Source organism: Trichosurus vulpecula, chromosome 9, assembly GCF_011100635.1.
Source record: "Trichosurus vulpecula isolate mTriVul1 chromosome 9, mTriVul1.pri, whole genome shotgun sequence".
NCBI classification, from domain to species: domain Eukaryota; kingdom Metazoa; phylum Chordata; class Mammalia; order Diprotodontia; family Phalangeridae; genus Trichosurus; species Trichosurus vulpecula.
Window position 1 is genome coordinate 11723694 of NC_050581.1, and position 20260 is coordinate 11743953.

Consider the following 20260-nt stretch of genomic DNA (forward strand, 5'->3'; position numbering starts at 1 on the left):
GATTTTTGTTGATTTTATTATTCATATGATCAGTTATGCTGATAGTTTTTCTAATATTGAACTAGTAATGCATTCCTAGTAGAAATTCCACCTGACTATAGTACATGATCTTTGTAATGTATTGCTGGAATCTCCTTGCTGTTATTTTATTAAATTTTTCTTTAATTTTCATTTTTTTAAAAAAAATTTAAAATGCACATTAATGTGAGCAGGGATTTGTTTTCAGTAGTAGTGTTTGTGTACATTGTCTCCAAACCTGTCACTCTTTGCTGTTTTGTCTGGTTACTTTCAAAGCAGAAGTTTTGGAAGTTATGAACACCACTCCTGCTCTTCTCTACAAACTGTAGTAGGGAAGAAGAAAGCAGTTCTCTCATTTTAGGGAGCATGGCTCAGCATGACTCCAGTCCTCTAGGAATTATTGTTATCTCCTCCTTCCTCAGGGTCCTTGGCCTGGGTTAGCGAGTTGTTTGACAAGAGACTGGTGTTCTCTTGTGATAAGGTCAATCCATTCAGCACGTTACTTTTGAATATCCATGCAAGGTTCTCAGTTGCAACTTCATCTATAACTTTCTTTCCCTGTTCTTGGTTTAGGCTTCAGTACCATATTTGTGATTTAAAAGGAATTTGGGAAGACTCCTTCTTTGCTTGTTTTTTCAAATAGTTTATATTGTATTGGAAGTAATTGTGGTCCTTTGAATATTTTCTTAGGGAGCTCATTGATGCATCATTCAATTTCTTTTTTTAAGTTGAGTTCATTTAAATACTCACTTCTTCTTTTAATCTGAATAATTTGTATTTTTGTAAATATTCATCCATTTCACTTAAACTGTCAGATTTATTGACATATATTTAAGAAAAATAGTTCCTGATAATTGCTTTAATTCCTTGTCACTGGTGGTGAGTTCACTCTTTTCATTTTTGGTACTGGTCATTTGGTTTTCTTCTTTCCTAAAAAAAAAATCCAATTAGACAATGGCTTATCTATTTTATTTGTTCCCCATGAAACCAGTTTCTGGTGTTATTTATTATTTCAATAGTTTTATTTCAATTTTATTAATCACTCCTTCGAATTTCAAGATTTCCAATTTGGTGTTTAATTGGGGATTTTTAAATTTGTTCTTTTTCTAGTTTTTTTTTTTAGCTGTGTGCCTTCATTGATCTGCTTTTTCTCTGTTTAATTGAAGTGTTTAGATAGAAAGTTTCCCTGAAGTATTGCTTTGGCTGCAACCAATAAATTTTGGTAGCATTTCTCATTGTTGTCATTCTCTTTAATGAAATTATTGATTATTTCTATGATTTGTTCTTTGAACCACTCATTCTTTAGGTTTAGATTATTTAGTTTCCAATTTATTTTAATCTATCTTTCTATAGCTCTTTATTGAATGTCATTTTGAACTTTAATGTAATTTTGTTGCATAATCTGAAATAAGTGCATTCATGTTTCTGCTTTTCTGCATTTGATTGTGAGGTTTTTATGCCCTAATACATAGTCAGTTTGTATGTAGGTGTCATGTACTGCTGAGAAAAAATGGTATATTCTTTTCTATTCCCATTCATTTTTCTCCAGAGGGCCATCATTTCTAATGTTGCTAAAATTCAATTTACCTCCTTAACTTTTTTCTTGTTTATTTTTTGATTAAACTTATCTAGTTCTGAGAGGGGGAATGCTGAGGTACCCCCATAAGTATAATCTTACTACTTCCTTCATTAACTCGTTTACTTTTCCCTTTAAGAATTTGAATGCTATATCATTTGGTGCATATATGTTTAATATTGATTCAAAATTGTCCATGGTACCTTTTAGTAAGATTTGGTTTCCTTGCTTGTCTTTTTTTATTAATCTATTTTTGCTTTTCCTTTGTCTGAGATCATGATTGCTACCCCTGCTTTTTTTTTTATTTTATTTCAACTGAAGCATAATAGTTCTGCTCCATGCCCTTACTTTTACTCTTTATGTATGTCTCTTTCCTTCAAGTGTATTTCTTGTAAACTATGTATTGTGTGATTCTTGTTTTTAATCCAGTTCATGGGTTAAATCCATTTTATGAGTGAGTTCCTCCCATTCACATTCACAGTTTTGATTACTGTTTATTTCACTGCTATTCTATTTTTCCCCTCTATATCCTTCTCTTTGTTTCTCTCTCCTTTCATCCTGTCCCTTCTCATAAGTGATTTGCTTTTTGACTACTGCCTCCCTCAGTCTACCCTTCCTTTTATCAGCCCCCCCAATCTTCCTACTTCCTTTTAGGGTAAGTTAGATTGCTATACCCAACTTCGTGTCTATGTTCTTCCCTCTTTCAGCCATTTCTGATGACTATAAGGTTCAAGAATTGTCTGCCACCCCCAAACCTCTGTCTTCCCCTCTGCTGTAAAAACTATTTTGTGCCTTTTTTATGTTAGATAATTTACTCATATTATACCTCTCCCTTGCCCATTTTCTCAATGCATCCCTCTTTGTCACCTCTTAATTTTGTATTTTTGGATGTCGTCCCATCATCGTCAACTTACATTCTTGCCCTCTAAGTATACTTCTAACTGCTCTAATATTGATAAAGTTTGTAGGAGTTACAAATATCATCTTCCAATATAGGAATGTAAAGAGTTTAACCTTATTGAATTCCTTATGATTTCTCTTTCCTGTTTACCTTTTTGTGCTCCACTTGGGTCTTATATTTGAAAATCAAACTTTCTGTTCAGCTATGGTTTTTCATCAGGAATGCTTGAAAGTCCTCTATTTCATTAAATGGCCATTTTCCCCCCTTGAAGTATTATACTTAGTTTTGCTCATTAGGTGATTCTTGTATGTAATGCTAGCTCCTTTGCCATCCAGAATACCATACTTGAAGCTCTCCAGTTTTTAAATGTAAAAGCTACTAAATCCTGTGTTATCTTGATTGTGTTTCCACAATATTTGAATTGTTTCTCTCTGGCTCCTTGTAGTGTTTGCTCTTTGACCTGGGAGCCCTAGAATTTGGCTGTAATATTTCTGGGAGTTTCTATTTTGGGATCCCTTTTAGTAGGTGATAGGCAGATTCATTCAATTTCTATTTTACTGTCTGGTTATAGGATATTAGTGCAGTTTCCCTTAATAATTTCTTTAAATATATTTCTAGGCTCTTTTTTTTGGTCATGGCTTTCAGATAGTGCAATAATTATTAAATTTTCTCTCTTTGATGTATTTTCTGGGTCATTTGTTTTCCCACTGAGATATTTCACATTTTCTTCTATTTTTTCATTCTTTTGATTTTGTTTAATACTTTTTTGTTTGTTTTTATAACTAATATTCTTTTTTTTTAATTTTTTAAAATTTATTTATTTAACATATTTAGTTTTCAGCATTGATTTTTACAACACTTTGAATTACAAATTTTCTCCCCATTTCTACCCTCCCCCCCACTCCAAGATGACGTATATTCTGGTTGCCCTGCTCCCCATTCAGCCCTCCCTTCTGTCACCCCACTCCCCTCCCATCCCCTTTTCCCTTCCTTTCTTGTAGGGCAAGATAAATTTCTACGCCCCATTGCCTGTGTATCTTATTTTCTAGTTGCATGCAAAAACTTTTTTTTTTTGTTTTTGAACATCTGTTTTTAAAACTTTGAGTTCCAAATTCTCTCCCCTCTTCCCTTCCCACTCACCCTCCCTAAGAAGTCAAGCAATTCAACATAGGCCACATGTGTATCATTATGTATAACCCTTCCACAATACTCATGTTGTGAAAGACTAACTGTATTTTGCTCCTTCCCAACCCATCCCCCTTTATTGAATTTTCTCCCTTGACCCTGTCCTCTTTCCAAAGTATTTGTTTTTGATTACCTCCACCCCCATCTGCCCTCCCCTCCATCATCCCCCCCCCCCTTTTTTATCTTCTTCCCTCTTCTTTCCTGTGGGGTAAGATACCCAATTGAGTGTGTATGGTATTCCCTCCTCAGGCCAAATTTGATGAGAGCAAGATTCCCTCATTCCCCCCTCACCTGCCCTCTCCCCTCCTCCCACAGAACTTCTTCCTCTTGCCACCTTTATGCGAGATAATCCACCCCATTCTATCTCTCCCTATCTCCCTCTCTCAATATATTCCTCTCTCATCCCTTAATTTGATTTTATTTCTTTTAGATATCTTCCCTTCATCTTCAACTCACCCTGTGTCTGCACTCTCTCTCTCTCTCTCTATACACACACACACACACACACACACACACACACACACATATACACATACATACACATTCACTTATATATATATATATGCATATTCCTTTCAGCTACTATGATATTGAGGTCTCATGAATCATACACGTCATCTTTCCATGTAGGAATGTAAACAAAATAGTTCAACTTTAGTAAGTCCCTTGCAATTTCTTTTTCTTGTTCTTGATTACCTTTTCATGCTTTTCTTGATTCTTGCGTTTGAAAGTCAGATTTTCTATTCGGCTCTGGTCTTTTCACTGAGAAAGCTTGAAAGTCCTCTATTTTATTGAAAATCCATATTTTGCCTTGGAGCATGATACTCAGTTTTGCTGGGTAGGTGATTCTAGGTTTTAATCCTAGCTCCATTGACCTCCGGAATATCGTATTCCAAGCCCTTCAATCTCTTAATGTAGAAGCTGCCAGATCTTGGGTTATTCTGATTGTGTTTCCACAATACTCAAATTGTTTCTTTCTGGCTGCTTGCAGTATTTTCTCCTTGACCTGGGAGCTCTGGAATTTGGCGACAATGTTGCTAGGAGGTTTCTTTTGGGGATCTATTTGAGGAGGCGATCAGTGGATTCTTTCAATTTCTATTTTAGAATATCATGGCAGTTCTTCTTGATAATTTCTTGAAAGATGATATCTAGGCTCTTTTTTTGATCATGGCTTTCAGATAGTCCAATAATTTTTAAATGATCTCTCCTGGATCTATTTTCCAGGTCAGTGGTTTTTCCAAGGAGATATTTCACATTGTCGTCCATTTTTTCATTCCTTTGATTCTGTTTTATAGTATCTTGATTTCTTATAAAATCACTAGCTTCCACTTGCTCCAATCTAATTTTTAAGGTAGTATTTTCTTCGGTGGTCCGTTGGAACTCCTTTTTCATTTGGGTAATTCTGCCTTTCAAGGCATTCTTCTCCTCATTGGCTTTTTGGAGCTTTTGACATTTGAGTTAGTCTATTTTTTAAGGTGTTGTTTTCTTCAGTGTATTTTTCAGTATTTTTTTGGGTCTCCTTTAGGAAGTCATTGACTTGTTTTTCATGGTTTTCTCGCATCCTTCTCATTTCTCTTCCCAATTTTTCCTCTCCTTCTCTAACTTGCTTTTCCAACTCCTTTTTGAGCTCTTCCATGGCCTGGGGCCAGTTCTTGTTTATCTTGGAGGCTTTTGGTATAGGCTTTTGCACTTCGTTGACTTCTTTAGGCCGTATATTTTGGTCTTCTTTGTCACCAAAGAAAGAATCCAAAATCTGAGACTGAATCTGGGTGTGTTTTCGCTGCCTGGCCATATTCCCAACCAACTAACTTGACCCTTGAGTTTTTCAGCGGGCTATGACTGCTTGTAGAGTTAAGAAAACTATGTTTCACATTTGGGGGGGATGCGCCAGCTCTGCCACACCAGCACTCCTCCTTCCCCAAGAACCTCCAACCTGGACTGGGCTTAGATCTTCAGCAGGCTCTGCACTTCTGCTCTGATCCACCACTTAATTCCTCCCACCAGGTGGGCCTGGGGCCAGAAGCAACAGCAGTTGTAGCTGCCCCACCTCTGCTGCCCTTCTACTGCTGCAGCTTTTCCCACTAACCTTCTCCACTGTCTTTGGTGTTTGTGGGTTGAGAAGTCTGGTAACTGCCACAGCTCACTGATTCAGGGCACTAGGGCCTGCTCCGCCCGGCTCCTGGTCTGGTTGGTCCGAGCAGCTCATGCTGGGCTCTGCTCTGCTCCGTTCCCAGCTCCCAGCTCTGTGTGGGATAAACCTCACCCAGAGACCATCCTGGCTGTCCTGGGCTGGAGCCCTGCTTCCCTCTGCTGTTTTGTGGGTTCTGCAGTTCTAGAATTGGTTCAGAGCCATTTTTATAGGTTTTTGGAGGGACTCGGCAGGGAGCTCTCTCATTAGGTTCCACTTGTCCAGTTCTAGTTTTTAAGGAATTATTTTCTTCATTGAGCTTTTGTACCTTCTTTTTCATTTGACCAGTTCTAATTTTTAAGGAGTTGTTTTCTTCAATGAATTTTTGCATGTCTTTTCCCATTTTTATGCTTTTACCAAGCTGTTGACTCCTTTTTTATGCTTTTCTTTCATCACTCATTTCTTTTCCCAATTTTTCCTCTGCCTCTCTTATTTGATTTTCAAAATCCTTTTGGAGCTCTTTCAGGAATTCTTTTGGGTGTCTGATAATAATTTACATTTTTCTTTGTGATTTTGCATGTAGTTTTTAAAACACTGTTGTCCACCTCTTTTGGTTTGTGTTTTGATCTTTCCTGTCACCATAATAACTGTCAATGGTCTGGTTCTTTTTTTTTTTTCCTCTGATGGTGTTTGCTTATTTTTCCAGCCTATTTTTTAACGTTAAAGTTGGGCCCTGTTCCTTAGGTGTGGGGGGTACTATCCTAAGCTTCAGGTTTTTCTTACTGTTGTTTTCATAGCTAGTTCTAGGTTTCTTTAAATTTTCAATTCTTCTAAGGTGGTATGATCTTAGGGGAGGTGTAATAACTGCTTTCCCGGCTCATGCTGTGATCTGTGAGTGACCACAAGCACTCTTTTCTGCCCTGGAACTGTGACCTGGGGTCCTGCTCCCCTGCAGCTATGAGCTCTGATGTGCTCCTCCATGCCATATGATCGTAACAAAGGCCTTGGACCCAGATCCCCATATTGCCAGTGCAACAGAGTCCTGTACCTAGTGCCAGGAAGGGTTTCTTCTAATCTTATTCTGACCTGCTGTGTGTCGGCTGAGGGCTCTGAAAGTCATTCCTGCTGATTTAGTCACCCCAAACCCCTGTGCCGCTTTGTAAGGGCCCAGCCTGCTGCTGGCTTGTAGGGATGCTGCCTTTGCCGCACTGCACTCCACTCTCACTTCAGTGATACAGACCTTTCCTGTCAGTCTTCTAGGTTTTCTTGGACTGGAAAATTGTTTCATCTTGTCTTTTTGCTCATTCTGTCACTCCAGAATTCATTTTGAGGCATTATTTTAAAGTTGTTTGGAGGGGAATTTGGGAAAGTTCAGGAGGTCCTTGTCTTTACTCTGTCATCTTGACTCTTCCTCCCTAGTGCTTTCCAGTATGCTATTTTTCAATTGTTAATTTTCCATGGCACTTTTAAGAGGCTATATTGGGTGTTAGAGACATTGTGCCTATTTATTAATTTTTTAAGCTTTTATTAAGTGCCTTCTATCTGATGGGAGAATGCAAAGATAAAAACAGTAGTCCTGGCTGTAAAGGAACTAGCATTTTATTGTAAAGAGACTGTATATCCACACTTAATCAGATATGAAGCCGTTTCCCAGATGGTAAGGCATTGAAAGCACCAAGGGTTGGATCATCAGGATAGGACTTATCCTATAGGAGTTAGTACCTAAACTGAGTCTTCAAAGAAGCAGAGGTGAGGGAACAAGCTGCTGAAAGCACAATTCAGTGTTACTCCAGTCCATCTAAGCTATAAAATATATGAAAAAGAGTGATGTGAAATAAGATTAGAAAGATAGGTTGGAGTAAAAAGGCAGAGGATTTTAAATACCAGCAGTGGGACACTAAGGGTGGACCTTTAAAGACAAAGAAAGGAGAATTGTCAGATATGGTGTAGGTGCTGAATGTGGAGGTAGAAGGGAAAAAGATAGTTGCCGTTTGACTGTGGTGTGGAAAAGATACTTTCTAATCTTGTACTTACTACTAATTTTCTTTATAGACACTATGAAAAATAGAATTATATTTTAAGCTTCTGTGAGTCTAGCAGTCAGTTGAATATTTTTAATGGGAAGACACATATAGGAATTTACTTTGTACTTTTGTCTTTTTTGGAAACCAAGTCATATGAATAGTGTCATTTAATGATCTTTAACTTTTCAATTGCTATGCTTATGTTTTCTGTATTCTCCCATGCATTGACTACAGCCTAGAAGGGGAGCTAGAATTCCATTATCATAGAAACCTGTGCCATGAAGAGAATGTTCACTAGCCTTTATTTTAAGATTTATGCCCAATATCAAAAAAATAAATAATTTGATTAGTATCTGTAATTCAACTGCTGTATTCAATCCAATTCAACAGATATTTATTAATACCTACTGTTAAAGTCTCTAAAGAGACATTGTAGTTTAGAGTTAGGCTGCCAATCAGTGCCTTTGGAGTCAGGATGACCTTGCTTCAAACCATGCCTGTAACAAATACTGACATCAAGATCATTAGAAAGTTATTTAACTGCTTAATTCTTCAGGCAATCCTCCAAGAAAAAGTCTCACGACACTGTTGTACTAAGGTTGTCCTATGCAGAAGAATAGCATATGCCATGGTATGTCCTAATTTCTAAGGTAAAAATAATTATTTTCCTTATCAATACTGTCTGCTAGCTTAAGATAAGGAAAGGAGCATCTGTAGCAATGAACTTGCGAGAATCCAAAATGTTTTTGTTAAGAGTTCTTAACAACAGACCTCAGGGCCTACATAGTTAGATGCTTCTTTTTTATAGATAGGATAATGGAGAATAAGAAAGATTGTGATTTGCTCCAAATCACACAGCTAATTAGTAACAACTGGGACTAATTATTAGCACTAATAAAACTGTAATTATGAATTATAGATGAAAAAACTTTGAGGCTACAAAGGATACCAGACCCCTCATTTTATTTTATATCTATTTTATACAATTTAAATCCAATTTTATTTTATTTTTCAGGTCCACATTCCTTCCTTCCCATTTCCAAAGTAGTGCAGCTACATGGGAAATGAAGAGGTGGTCGACCTGGGGGCCCTTTTTAAATGGTGGTTTTAAAGTGGACTCTTATTCCTATGCTTCCTAGTGTGGAAAAAAATTTTTTTTTTAATTCAGTTTTATTTTATTTTCAATTCCAGATACTTTTATTCCCCTCTGCCCCTCTTCCATGCACTGAGAAGGCAAGAAAAATGAGACTCATTACAAATATGCATAAACATGCAAAATAAATTTTTGGTTTAGATAAGTTTTTAAAAAAATAAGAAAAAGAAAGAAATAGGAGAAATTATGTTTTATTTGGCACTCTTGAGTCCATTAGTTCTCTTTCTGGAGGTGGATAGCATGTTTCATCATGAATTTCTTGGACTTACGGTTGGTTATCGTGTTGATAAGAATTAGTAAGTCTTTTGGAAGTTGATAATCTTTACAGTATTGCTATTACTGTATAAATTATTTTCCTGGGTCTTCCTTCTTTACTTTGCATAAGTTCATGCAGATAGTCCCAGTTTTTTTTTCTGAAACCATTCTCTTCATCATTTCTCGTAACACAATAGTACTCTATCTCATTTGTTTGCCATAAATTGTTTACCTGTTCCCAAATTGATGAATGTCCCCTTCCTGTCTGATTCTTTGCTGCCATAAAAGAGCTGCTATAAATATTTTTATACATATGGGCCCCTCTCCTGTTTCTTTAGTCATCACACTCCCCAGCCTTTAGTTGCTTCCTGTTATCCACTAAATAAAAGTCAAGGATCTTTGGCATTTAATATCCACCTACTGTTTTTGCCCTTTCTAACTTAATAATTAGTCTTTTTAATTATCTGTATACTCTAGTATAACAGACCTGATGCCTAAAATGGCCTTTCTCTATAGTCTTAACAGTTTTTATTGCTGCCCAAACTTGAAGGCCTAGTTCTAATGCCTCTTCTTTAACAAAATCTTCTCTGATTTCCATACCCAAGTGGTCTAAATTGAATTCTACAGTATCATGTACTTCCCTTAGGCATGGTAGCCCACTTTACCTTGTATGCTTGTGTGTATCTTATTCCTTCTATTCAAGGATCTTCTAGTCTATGAGACTGCTACTTCTTGATTAATAATTCATTCATATGGTGCTTTTAAGATTTACAAAGTACTTTATAAATGGAAGCAGCCTCAGGGATGTTGACTTGCCTATGATCACATAAGTAATAAGTGCTAGATAGAGCCCAGTTATTAAGTGTTTGCATGACTCCTACCTCTAGTGCTCATTGCACTTCACCATACTGCTAGCATGCAGTTCCTTGCATACGGTGGTCACTCAATAAATATTGAATTTGAGTCTAAGGCTTTTCCATTGAACATACTGCTTTCTTTAAAAGGACTTAGAGGCTTAATTGGTACTATGAGGAAAGTGCCTCTTCTGCTATATGGAATCTCATATTCTTTTGATGAAACTGGCATCGTAGCTACCTTTTCAAGATGTATTGTGTAGAAAATCCTGGTTTAAGTGAAGGCATGTTGCACTATACGCTTCTTTCCACAAATCAAGATGGTTTTCCTGGGAGAGGTGAGCTTCTTCTAGGAGTATTTGATAAAATTAATAAATACTACCACTTGACAGTTATATATGTATATATATATGTATATCTTTTATTTTAGAGATGAATATTCTTACATATTTTCACATATGAACACCAAAGCATCCTCAGTTCTTTATGTAAGTGTTGTGATATTCATTCTGAGGAAACCCGTAAGGGTTAGAGAAAATAAGTGACTTGCTTTAGGTGATGTAATCATTTGTTTGTTTGATCCAGAATTAGAATATAAATCTCCTAACTCTTATTCCCAGGAGGTTTTTTGCTTAATGGATGGCAAACTGTTGTCCATTCTAGGTTTCTAACATATAGTCGGCTTTCATTAGTGGGAAAATATTGTCATGTTAGGACCTAGAGGAGCCCAAATCTTTTACAAATATCCTAGTAAAGATCTAAAAATCCACCAGCTTAAAAAAAGGTATAAAATCTTCTACCCAATCCAAGACTATTACAAAAGGATTGTTATAATCCTATAGGAAACCCTAAATATGAGTCAGGGTAGATGGAAAGTCCAAAAGCAGTCCTTTAACAACTGGAGAATTGGCCCCTACAAGCCCAGCATAGGAGGGACAGAGTAAGATAAAATGAACAGTTCTGATTAGATAAAATTTAAAAGTTTTTGCACAAATGAAACTAATGCAGGTAAATCAGAAGGAGAACAGCTACCTGCAGAAAACATCCATGTAGCAAGCTTCTCTGATGAAGTTCTCATTTCCAAGATATGTAAGCAATTCATTCAACATAAAAGATTGAGCCATTTGTCATTTGGAAGAAGAAAGCCAAACTGTGAACAGCTACGTAAACTATCTGAAATCATTAGTATTAAGGGAAATGCAAATTAAAATAACTCTCAGGTTCCACTTCATAACCAGCAGGTTGACAGCAATGACAGAAGAGGGAGATGCCAGTTTTTTGAGAGGATGATGGAAAATAGACACACTAATAAACTTTTTCAGGAACTTTGACTTGGTCCAGCCATTTTGGAAAACAATTTGAAACTATGCTCCTAAAATTACTAAATTGTGCATATCTTTTGACCTAGCTATACCATTACTAGGTCTATATCCTAGAGACATCAAAGAAAGAGGACAAGAACCCATATCAGCAAAATTTTTTATAGCAGCTCTTTCCATAATGATAGAGAAAAGAAAATAAATGCTTGTTAATTGGAGAAAATGATAAAATTAATATTGAAAAATTCTATTATATTTGTTGATGTAGATATGTGATAGAATACACACATAATCTAAATGAAATTTTCAAAAGGTTATAATTACTTTTTAAATATATCTTTTGTGTTTTAGTGGAATTGTGTTTCTAATTCTCTTTGGTTTACGTGAAGATTAAAATTAGTAGAAAATGCTGGCTAAGAAATAGGAAAGACAAAATGGTGATTTAAATTTTGCTCTTGATTAAGGTACAATAGATTAAATTTCAGTAAACATAAGTCTCTACTATGTGTAAGGTACTGAGGATACAAAAGCAAAATCAGAACAGTGCCTGTACACAAAGAGCTTGTCTTCTGTTTGGATAAACATGTCCCCACATAAGTAAGCACAAGGTATGTTGAGGTTCACTGAGTGGTGGCTGTAAAAAGTCTGAGAGATTGAAAGAATTAAGAGATGACAGGAGAAGACTAAAGAGTTAAGTATGCCATAAAAATGGCAGATTTGTACTTTTTAATAGATACTTCAAATCAGAAAGATTCAGATTATAATGAGAGGCCAGTTCTTTCAAAACAAAGTGGAAAGTATTGCATTAGTCTATTTTTCTTTTGCTACGTAGTTTGAAGAATACTGATCTATATTGGAGCTTCTCCGACCGGAAGATAATGCTTGTATGTGGAGTGGTCATGCCAATATTGAAAAGGTTTTCTTATGTGATTTTGGCTTTGCCATTGTTAGCTTTCCTTCCTCCCATTATTGGAATTGTTCACTGGTTTTTTTCTGCTTGGTTAGTTGAATTTCAGTAGAGTGATTTCACATTAGTAGTATTTTGTTACTGGAGCATTTTTGAAAATGGAAGTTATGCTGGCTTGTAATTTAATTATCTTTCTTCTTTAAGGTTCTTTATATAACTGGAAAAGAAGTCTTCAGTTTCAAAATGGTCTCTTATCTGGGTGCTACTGCTGGTGCTGAATATATGAATATGAATGTAGTTGACAGTGAGGTTACTTTAACTGTTGGCTGCATCGAAGTTGTTTTTATAATGAGATTTTTATATTCTGTAATGGTAAGTATGTAACAAGTATTTCTTTTTTTAAAATTATTTAAAATAGTGATAAATTCAATAAGGCCTCATTTATTTAAGATAATTAGGGAGTAATGCATAATATAAGCGATTTTCCAGAAAATTTAACCATACTTCTTTCAGTATGCTAACATTCTTATTCTGACCATTTTGGTGGAAGTCTTTCAAAACTAGATTATTCAAGCACCTTTCTTGCATGAACAATTTTTGAACATAAATTATCTATGTCTTGGTGTCTGTGGTTTATCAGCCAATGTGGATTTTTTATTCCCTACTGTATCAGGGCGTATTGAAATCTGTAGAAGTGTTTGCCCCCTTGCTAAATGTCTCTAAACTGCTTTGCTTTTGAGTTCTTCCATCTGCTTTCTACAGTTTGTATGTTTCTCCTTTCACCATGAGATGTTAGTTTTTGATTGCTCTAATTGTGCCAGTAGTCTGTCTTCTTTCATCCCATTTCACTCCTTTTCTAATTTCCCACTTTAAACTGGTGTGGCCTGGGGAATTAGAAAAGCATGGTGATAAGATTTATGTCTAAAATGAGCGTAAATAGATACTTAGAGGGTACCGTAGGTGCTTTCCTATGAAAGTAATAGTACTAATAACTATGGTTACTATTGCTTCTTCTCCTCCTCGTCCTCTTCCACCTACTACTTCCAACACTACCACCACCACCACCAACTTACATTTCTATAATTCTTTAAGGGTTGCAAAACACTTTTTTTACCCCCACAACAACACCATAATATACTTGTTGGGCCCTGCACAGCTTTTCAGACTTTTAAATAGGATTAGGCACTGCCACCTTCATTTCTTGTTCCACGTCGATTTTCATATAGCATTTGCTTTTTTTTTTTTTTTTTATCACAGCAACCACCACAACCCAGCTTCACAAAGATAGGACATCACAAATGAGAAAGTCTCAGAATTTACTGGTGTAGCTGAATGTATGTGAGCATAAAAACCTCAAATGTTCAAGAATAGCATCAAAAAGAACATAACATGATCTAATGTTGAAACTGTGAGTTTGTGGTGCCTGATAGGTGAACTATCACTATATTTCTCTCAAAAATATTTAAAATGTCCTGTGGCTTCTCTGCGAATTGGCCGCCATACCCTGTAGGCCTTACCAAGCAGAGTTTGGGAGCCACAGTTCTAAACATTGAATTAATACTAAAATGAAGTATAAGGCAGAGCCAAGATGGCTGAGTAAAGACAGGGACTTGCCTAAGCTCTTCCCCAAACTTCTCCAAATACATTTCAAAAATGACTTTAAACAAATTATAGAGCTGCAGAACTCGCAAAAAGACAGAGCAGAACAAATTTCCAGCCCTAGACAACCTGGAAGGTGGACAGGAGAGGTCTGTGGCACCAAGCTGAGAGAGGATTGCAGTCCAGTACAGGTCATGCCAGCACAGACAGTGACTGAATCAGCAGTAGTAGTGATGGTGGCAGTGGCTGCTTTCAGAGCTCTCAGCCCACAGATGGTAAGGGGGTTGAACAGTTGATCAGAAGATTACAGAGGTTTCTTTGCTGGCACTGAGGCAGGACTCTGTTGCTTTGCCTGTACTTGAATCTGGATTACAGAACTGGGGCAAGGAGGAGTACTAGGATAGCAGAGCTTGTTGGTAGCAGTACAGAGGGAACCCTTCTTATGGTTCCAGAGCAGAAAAGAGTGCTTGTGGTCACTCACAGACCAGACCACAGGCCAGGAACACCTCTCCTTCGCTCATACCACCTTGGAAGAACTGAAAACTTACAAGTCCCTAGAAATACCTCTGAAAATAGCTGCACAAACCCCTGAAGCTTGGGAGAGTTCTTCCTCCACACTGGAAGCAGAGACCTAACTTGGCAAAGAGTTAAAAAGTCAAATAATAGGCTGGGAAAATGAGTAAAGAACAGAAAAAAAAACAGAAAAAAAAACAATAGAAACTTACTTTAGTGACAAGGAAGATCAAAACGTACTTTCAGAAGAAGACAACAAAGTTAAAGTTCCTACATCCAAAGCCTGTAGGAAAAATACGAATTTGTCTCCGGCCATGGAAGAGCTCAAAAAGGAGTTTGAAAATCAAGTAAGAGAAGTAGAGGAAAAATTGGGAAGAGAAGAGAGAGTGATGCAAGAAAATCGTAAAAAAAAGTCAACAGTTTGCTAAAGGAAGCCCAAAAAGAATACTGAAGAAAATAGCGCCTTAAAAAAACAGACTAAACCAAATGGCAAAAGAGGTCCAAAAAGCCAGTGAGGAAAAGAATGCCTTAAAAAGCAGAATGGGCAAAATGGAAAAAGACGTCCAAAAAGTCACTGAAGAAAATAATTCTTTAAAAATTAGAATGGAGCAAATGGAAGCTAATGACTCTCTGAGAAATCAAGAAATTATAAAACAGAACCCAAAGAATGAAAAAACAAAAGACAATGTAAAATATCTCATTGGATAAACAACAGACCTGGAAAATAGATCCAGGAGAGAGAATTTAAAAAATTATTGGACTACCTGAAGGCCATGATAAAAAAAAAAAAGCCTAGACATCATCTTTCAAGAAATTAACAAGGAAAACTGCCCCGATATTCTAGAACCAGAGGGTAAAATAGAAATGGAAAGAATCCACCAATCACCATCTGAAAGATCCCAAAATGAAAAGTCCCAGGAATATTAGAACCAGATTCCAGAGTTCCTAGGTCAAGGAGAAGATATTGTAAATAGCCAGAAAGAAACAATTTAAGTATTGTGGAAACATAATCAGGCTAACACAAGATTTAGTAGCTTCTCCATTAAGGGATCTGAGGTCTTAGAATATGATATTCCAGAGGTCAAAGGAGCTAGGATTAAAACCAAGAATCACCTACCCAGCAAAACTGAGTGTAATCCATGAGGGGAAGAAATGGAAATGCAATGAAATAGAGGACTTTCAAAGAATCTTGATGAAAAGTTCAGAGCTGAATAGAAAATCTGACTTTCAAATACAAGACTCAAGAGAAGCATGAAAAGGTAAACAGGAAAGAGAAAACATGAGGGATTTAGTAAAGTTAAACTGTTTACATTCCTACATGGAAAGATGATATGTGTAACTCATAAGACCTTTCTCCTTTATTAGGGTAGTTGGATGGAATATATATGGACAGAGAGCACAGAGTGAGTTGAATATGAAGGGGTATCTAAAAACAAAATTATTTCAAGAGAGAGGAATGTACTGGGAGAGGGAACTGGGAGAGGTAGAATGGGGTAAATTATCTCACATAAAACAGGTAAGAAAAAGCCTTCACAGTGGAGAGGAAGAGGGGGGAGATGAGAGAGCATGAGTGAAACTTACTCTCATCGGAATTGGCTTGAGGGAATAACATACACACTCAACTGGGTATATCTATCTTACCCTGTAGGAAAGTAGTGGGGAAGGGGATAAGAGAGGGCAGGGTGATAGAAGGAAGGGCAGATTGAGCAAGGGAGTAATCAGAAGCAAACAATTTTGAGGAGAGACGGGGTGAAAGGAGAGAACAGAATAAAGTGGAGGCAAGATAGGATGGAGGGAAATACAGTCTTTTACAACACAACTATTATGGAGGTGTTTTGCTTGACTGTCCATGTGTAGCCTGTATTGAATTGCTTGCCTTCTCAATGTGAGTGTGTGGAGAGGGAGGAGGAGAGAAAATTTACAACTTAAATTTTTAAAAATGAATGTTAAAAATTGTTTTTACATGTAATTGGGAAATAAGATACACAGGCATTAGGGTACAGAAATCTCTCTTGCCCTACAAGAAAATTGAAGGGGAAAGGGATAAGAGAAGGAGGGGGGATAGAAGGGAAGGCAGATGGAGGGAAGGGGTCATCAGAAGCAAAACACTTTTGAGGAGGGACAGGGTGAAAGGAGAGAGTGAATAGAATAAACAGGAGTAGGGAGAATAGGATGGAGGTAAATACAGTTAACAATAGTAGGAATGAAAAAAATTTTTGAAGGAAGTTTCTCTGATGAAGTTTCTCATTTCTCTAATATATGGATAACTGTGTCAAATTTTAAAAATAAGAGCCATTCCCTAATTGATAAATGATTAAAAGATATAATCAGTTTTCAGATGAAGTAATTAAATTTATCTATAGCCATGTGAAAACAGTATTTCAACTTAGTATTGATTGGAGAAATGCAAGTTAAAACAGTTCTGAGGTACTGCCTCATACCTATTAGATTAGATAATAGGACAGAAAAGGTAAATTACAAATGTTGGAGGGGTGGTGGGAAAAATGAGACATTAAGGTACTATTCTATTCTAATTTGGAACTATGTCTAAAGGGCTATAAAACCATGCATATCCTTTGGCATAGCAATATCACTACCAGGTCTGTATTTTAAAAGATATAAAAAATAAAAAAGGAAAATGACCTATATGTACAAAAATATTTATAGCAGCCTTTTTCTGGGGGTAAAGAATTAGAAATTGAAGAGATGCATGTCAAGTGGGGAATGGCTGAATAAGTTGTGGTACGTAATTATGATGGAATACTATTGTACTATAAGAAATGATGAGGATACATACCCTCAGAAAAACCTAGAAAGACATGGATTGATGCAAAGTAAATTGTACAGGGTACAAAGTAGCAGCAATATTGTAAGATGATCAGCTGCGAATGACTTAGCTATTCTCATCAGTACAGTGATCCATGACAACTGTGAAGGACTTAGGATGAAAAATGCCATCCATCCCCAGAGAAAGAACTGATGGCGTCTGAATACAGATTGAGGAAACTTTTTTTTCACTTTATTTTTCTTGAGTTTTCTTTTTTGGTCTATCTTTTCTTTCACAACATGACTGTTATGGATATGTTTTGTGTGACATGTATAATCCATATGGAATTGCTTGCCTTCTTGAGGGGTGGAGAGAAGGGAGAAGGGGAGAAAATTTGAAACTCAGGGTTTTGAAAACGAATGTTAAAAAATTGTTTTTTTACATGTAACTGGGGAAAAACTAAATAATAAATAGAGAAAAACACATTTTAAAAAAATGAAGTACAAAGATTTTCAGGAGACCCCCAACTACTAGCACCACCACCACTGCCACGTTATATTTCTGTAATGCTTTAAGGGTTACAAAACACTTTTTTCACAACAACCCTCATAACTTGATATTCAGTATATGGAGTTATTGACTATATTGGCTACTTATTGCTCTTATTTTGCTTTGTTTTTAGATTTTAACATATTTAAATTCTTACATCTAAGTGCTAATTAGCTCCAGTAACTACATTTTTTTTTAAATCCCACCATCTTTTTTTAATCCAGTGCAAAAGCAGGAAAAAAAGGAGTGTGGGGGTATTGAAGACTTATAAATAACCTATATGATAGCACCAAAAATATTATAATCAGTGATATATATTTAGTAATATTATTCCTTGATTTAATAACCTCAGTCATCTAAAACTAACATCAAGAATGTAATTCTTACAGGCTTTTATAAACAACTTTCAAAGAGCAAAAGAAGCTTTGACTGAAGCAACTGTTCAAGCAACAGGTATAGCTGGTGGTGTAAAAGAATTGGCAAAAAGGAGTTCTCGAATGGCATTGGATATTCATATCAAAGCACCAGTTGTAGTAATCCCACAGTCATCAGCATCTGAAAATGTCTTAGTTGCTGATTTTGGACTAATAACAATGAAGAACCAGTTCTACATGGTGTCAAAAAGCCATTTTAATCCTCCACCTGTTATTGATGATATAACAGTAAAGCTGAGTGAGATGAAACTCTACAGGTATAAATGTTTGTTGGTGGGTATACTGATTTGATTTTGTAGGATAAATAACCTCAGGTTTTTATGCTTCTTAGGAACTGTTTTTTTTTCTTTTAACCTACAATAACATGTAGGATATTTTCCCCCTAAGTAGTCCGAGGAAAGAGAACCTATTGCTATAATATTGATGTCCTGTTGTTTTTATTGTTGTGCTATTTTTATTAATTGAACTCTTTATGTACAGTTGTGAATATAGAAATATGTTTTAAGTAGAATCAAATGGAATAATTGTTCTTACTTACAAATTTAACAATTTGGGGCTTCTTTATGCTTTTTCCATAGTTCTTTGTAAGTTTTGGGGTTACAGTTTAGGAGAGAAGATTCATATACAGATTATCCCCAAAATCTTAGTGCCGTTTTAGGCGAATAGACTCAGGTTTCACAGTTTTACCGTTAGATTGTGTTATGTTCCTTTTGATGACCTTTTTGAATATTTGAGATAGTTTTTGTTTGCTCGTACATTAAGCTGATGGCCTTGGGGAGTAACACAGCAGTTTGTTTGGGAGGCTGTTCTCTTGAAAGAGGAGTTCTTAACCGCCATCTGTCATCCTAGACGCTCTTTCATGTTCACTCAGAATGGTAGGAGTTGTACATGAGAGCATTAACACTTAACTTACCCTAAGGGAAGTCATTCCGTAGAATCTTAAACATCGTCTGCCCTGATCAGACTGGACACCGTCAGGAAAGACACAGACACGCTGGGCAACCAGGGTGTCAAAAACGTGCCAAATGAGGATCGTTTGAAGGAATTGGGGACGTTTAGCTTATAGAACAAAAGACTCGCTGTGCACCTGCTACCATTCCTGAGTATTTGGAGGGCAGATAGATAAAGTGTTGGTGAAGCACCTAATGTGCACTAGTAGCTCTACTAAGTGCTGTGCATTCAAATAAAAAGCAAGACAGTCCCTGCCTTTAAGGAGCTTACATACTGATGGGGGAAAATGATGCATAAAAGGGAGTCATAAAGAGGTAGGAAGAAAAATGGGGGAAGAGGGCGATGCTGCTTGGGGAGTAGTGGAGAAATCCAGAGGGTGAGTCAAGCTGGTAGTGAAGTAAACAAAGCTGGAGCCCTCCATGAAATAAAGTCTAGTCTAGGGACACACCCATCTTTGGAGGAAGTATCTCCAGGATGTACAGAAAGTGAGTCAGAATTGAGTTCAGTTTGTTCTCAATTGCCTCAGAGAGCATTGGTTAGAAATTGCAGGGAGGCAAATTAAGAAAAAAACAACTTTACAATAATGTTAACAGTTGAAAAATGAAATTAGCTGCTTCAAAAAGTAGTGGGCTCCCCCTCAGTGGAAATCTTTAAGATAATGCTGGATGACTGGGAATTGTAAATAGCATTCAAGAAATTCTGGTCCGGTTTGGGTTGAGTTAGATGGCCTCTGAATTTCCTTCTAAGTCTTATTCATTCATTCATTCATTCAATAAATATTTATTAAGCATCTGTTATGTACAAGGCTTTGCATTAAGTGCTGGAGATGAAAAAGAGGTAAAATATAGTCTCTGTCCTCAAGGAGCTTACAATCAAATGGGGGAGAAAACATAGAAATATGTACAATGCAAGCTATATGCAAGCTAAATAGGAAATAATTAAAGAGGAAATGCGTGGAATTAAGAGGGGTTAGGGAAGGCTTCCTATAAAAGGTGGTGTTTTAATTGAGACTTGAAAGGCAGCCAGAGAGATGAACAGAGGAAGGAGAGTGTTCCAGGCATTAAGTACAGCTAAAGAAAATGCCTGGAGTCAAAAGATGGAGTATCTTGTTTGTGGAACAGCCAGAC

General features: G+C 36.6%; 1 protein-coding gene across 1 annotated transcript in view; it reads left to right on the forward strand.

Annotated features, from left to right (window-relative positions):
• Positions 1 to 20260, forward strand: part of VPS13A (vacuolar protein sorting 13 homolog A) — a 349059-nt gene that overhangs the window by 141031 nt on the left and 187768 nt on the right. The window contains exons 32-33 of the mRNA XM_036739209.1: positions 12525 to 12692; positions 18138 to 18439. Coding sequence (XP_036595104.1) covers positions 12525 to 12692; positions 18138 to 18439 — 470 coding nt within the window. The remainder of the gene's footprint in view (positions 1 to 12524; positions 12693 to 18137; positions 18440 to 20260) is intronic.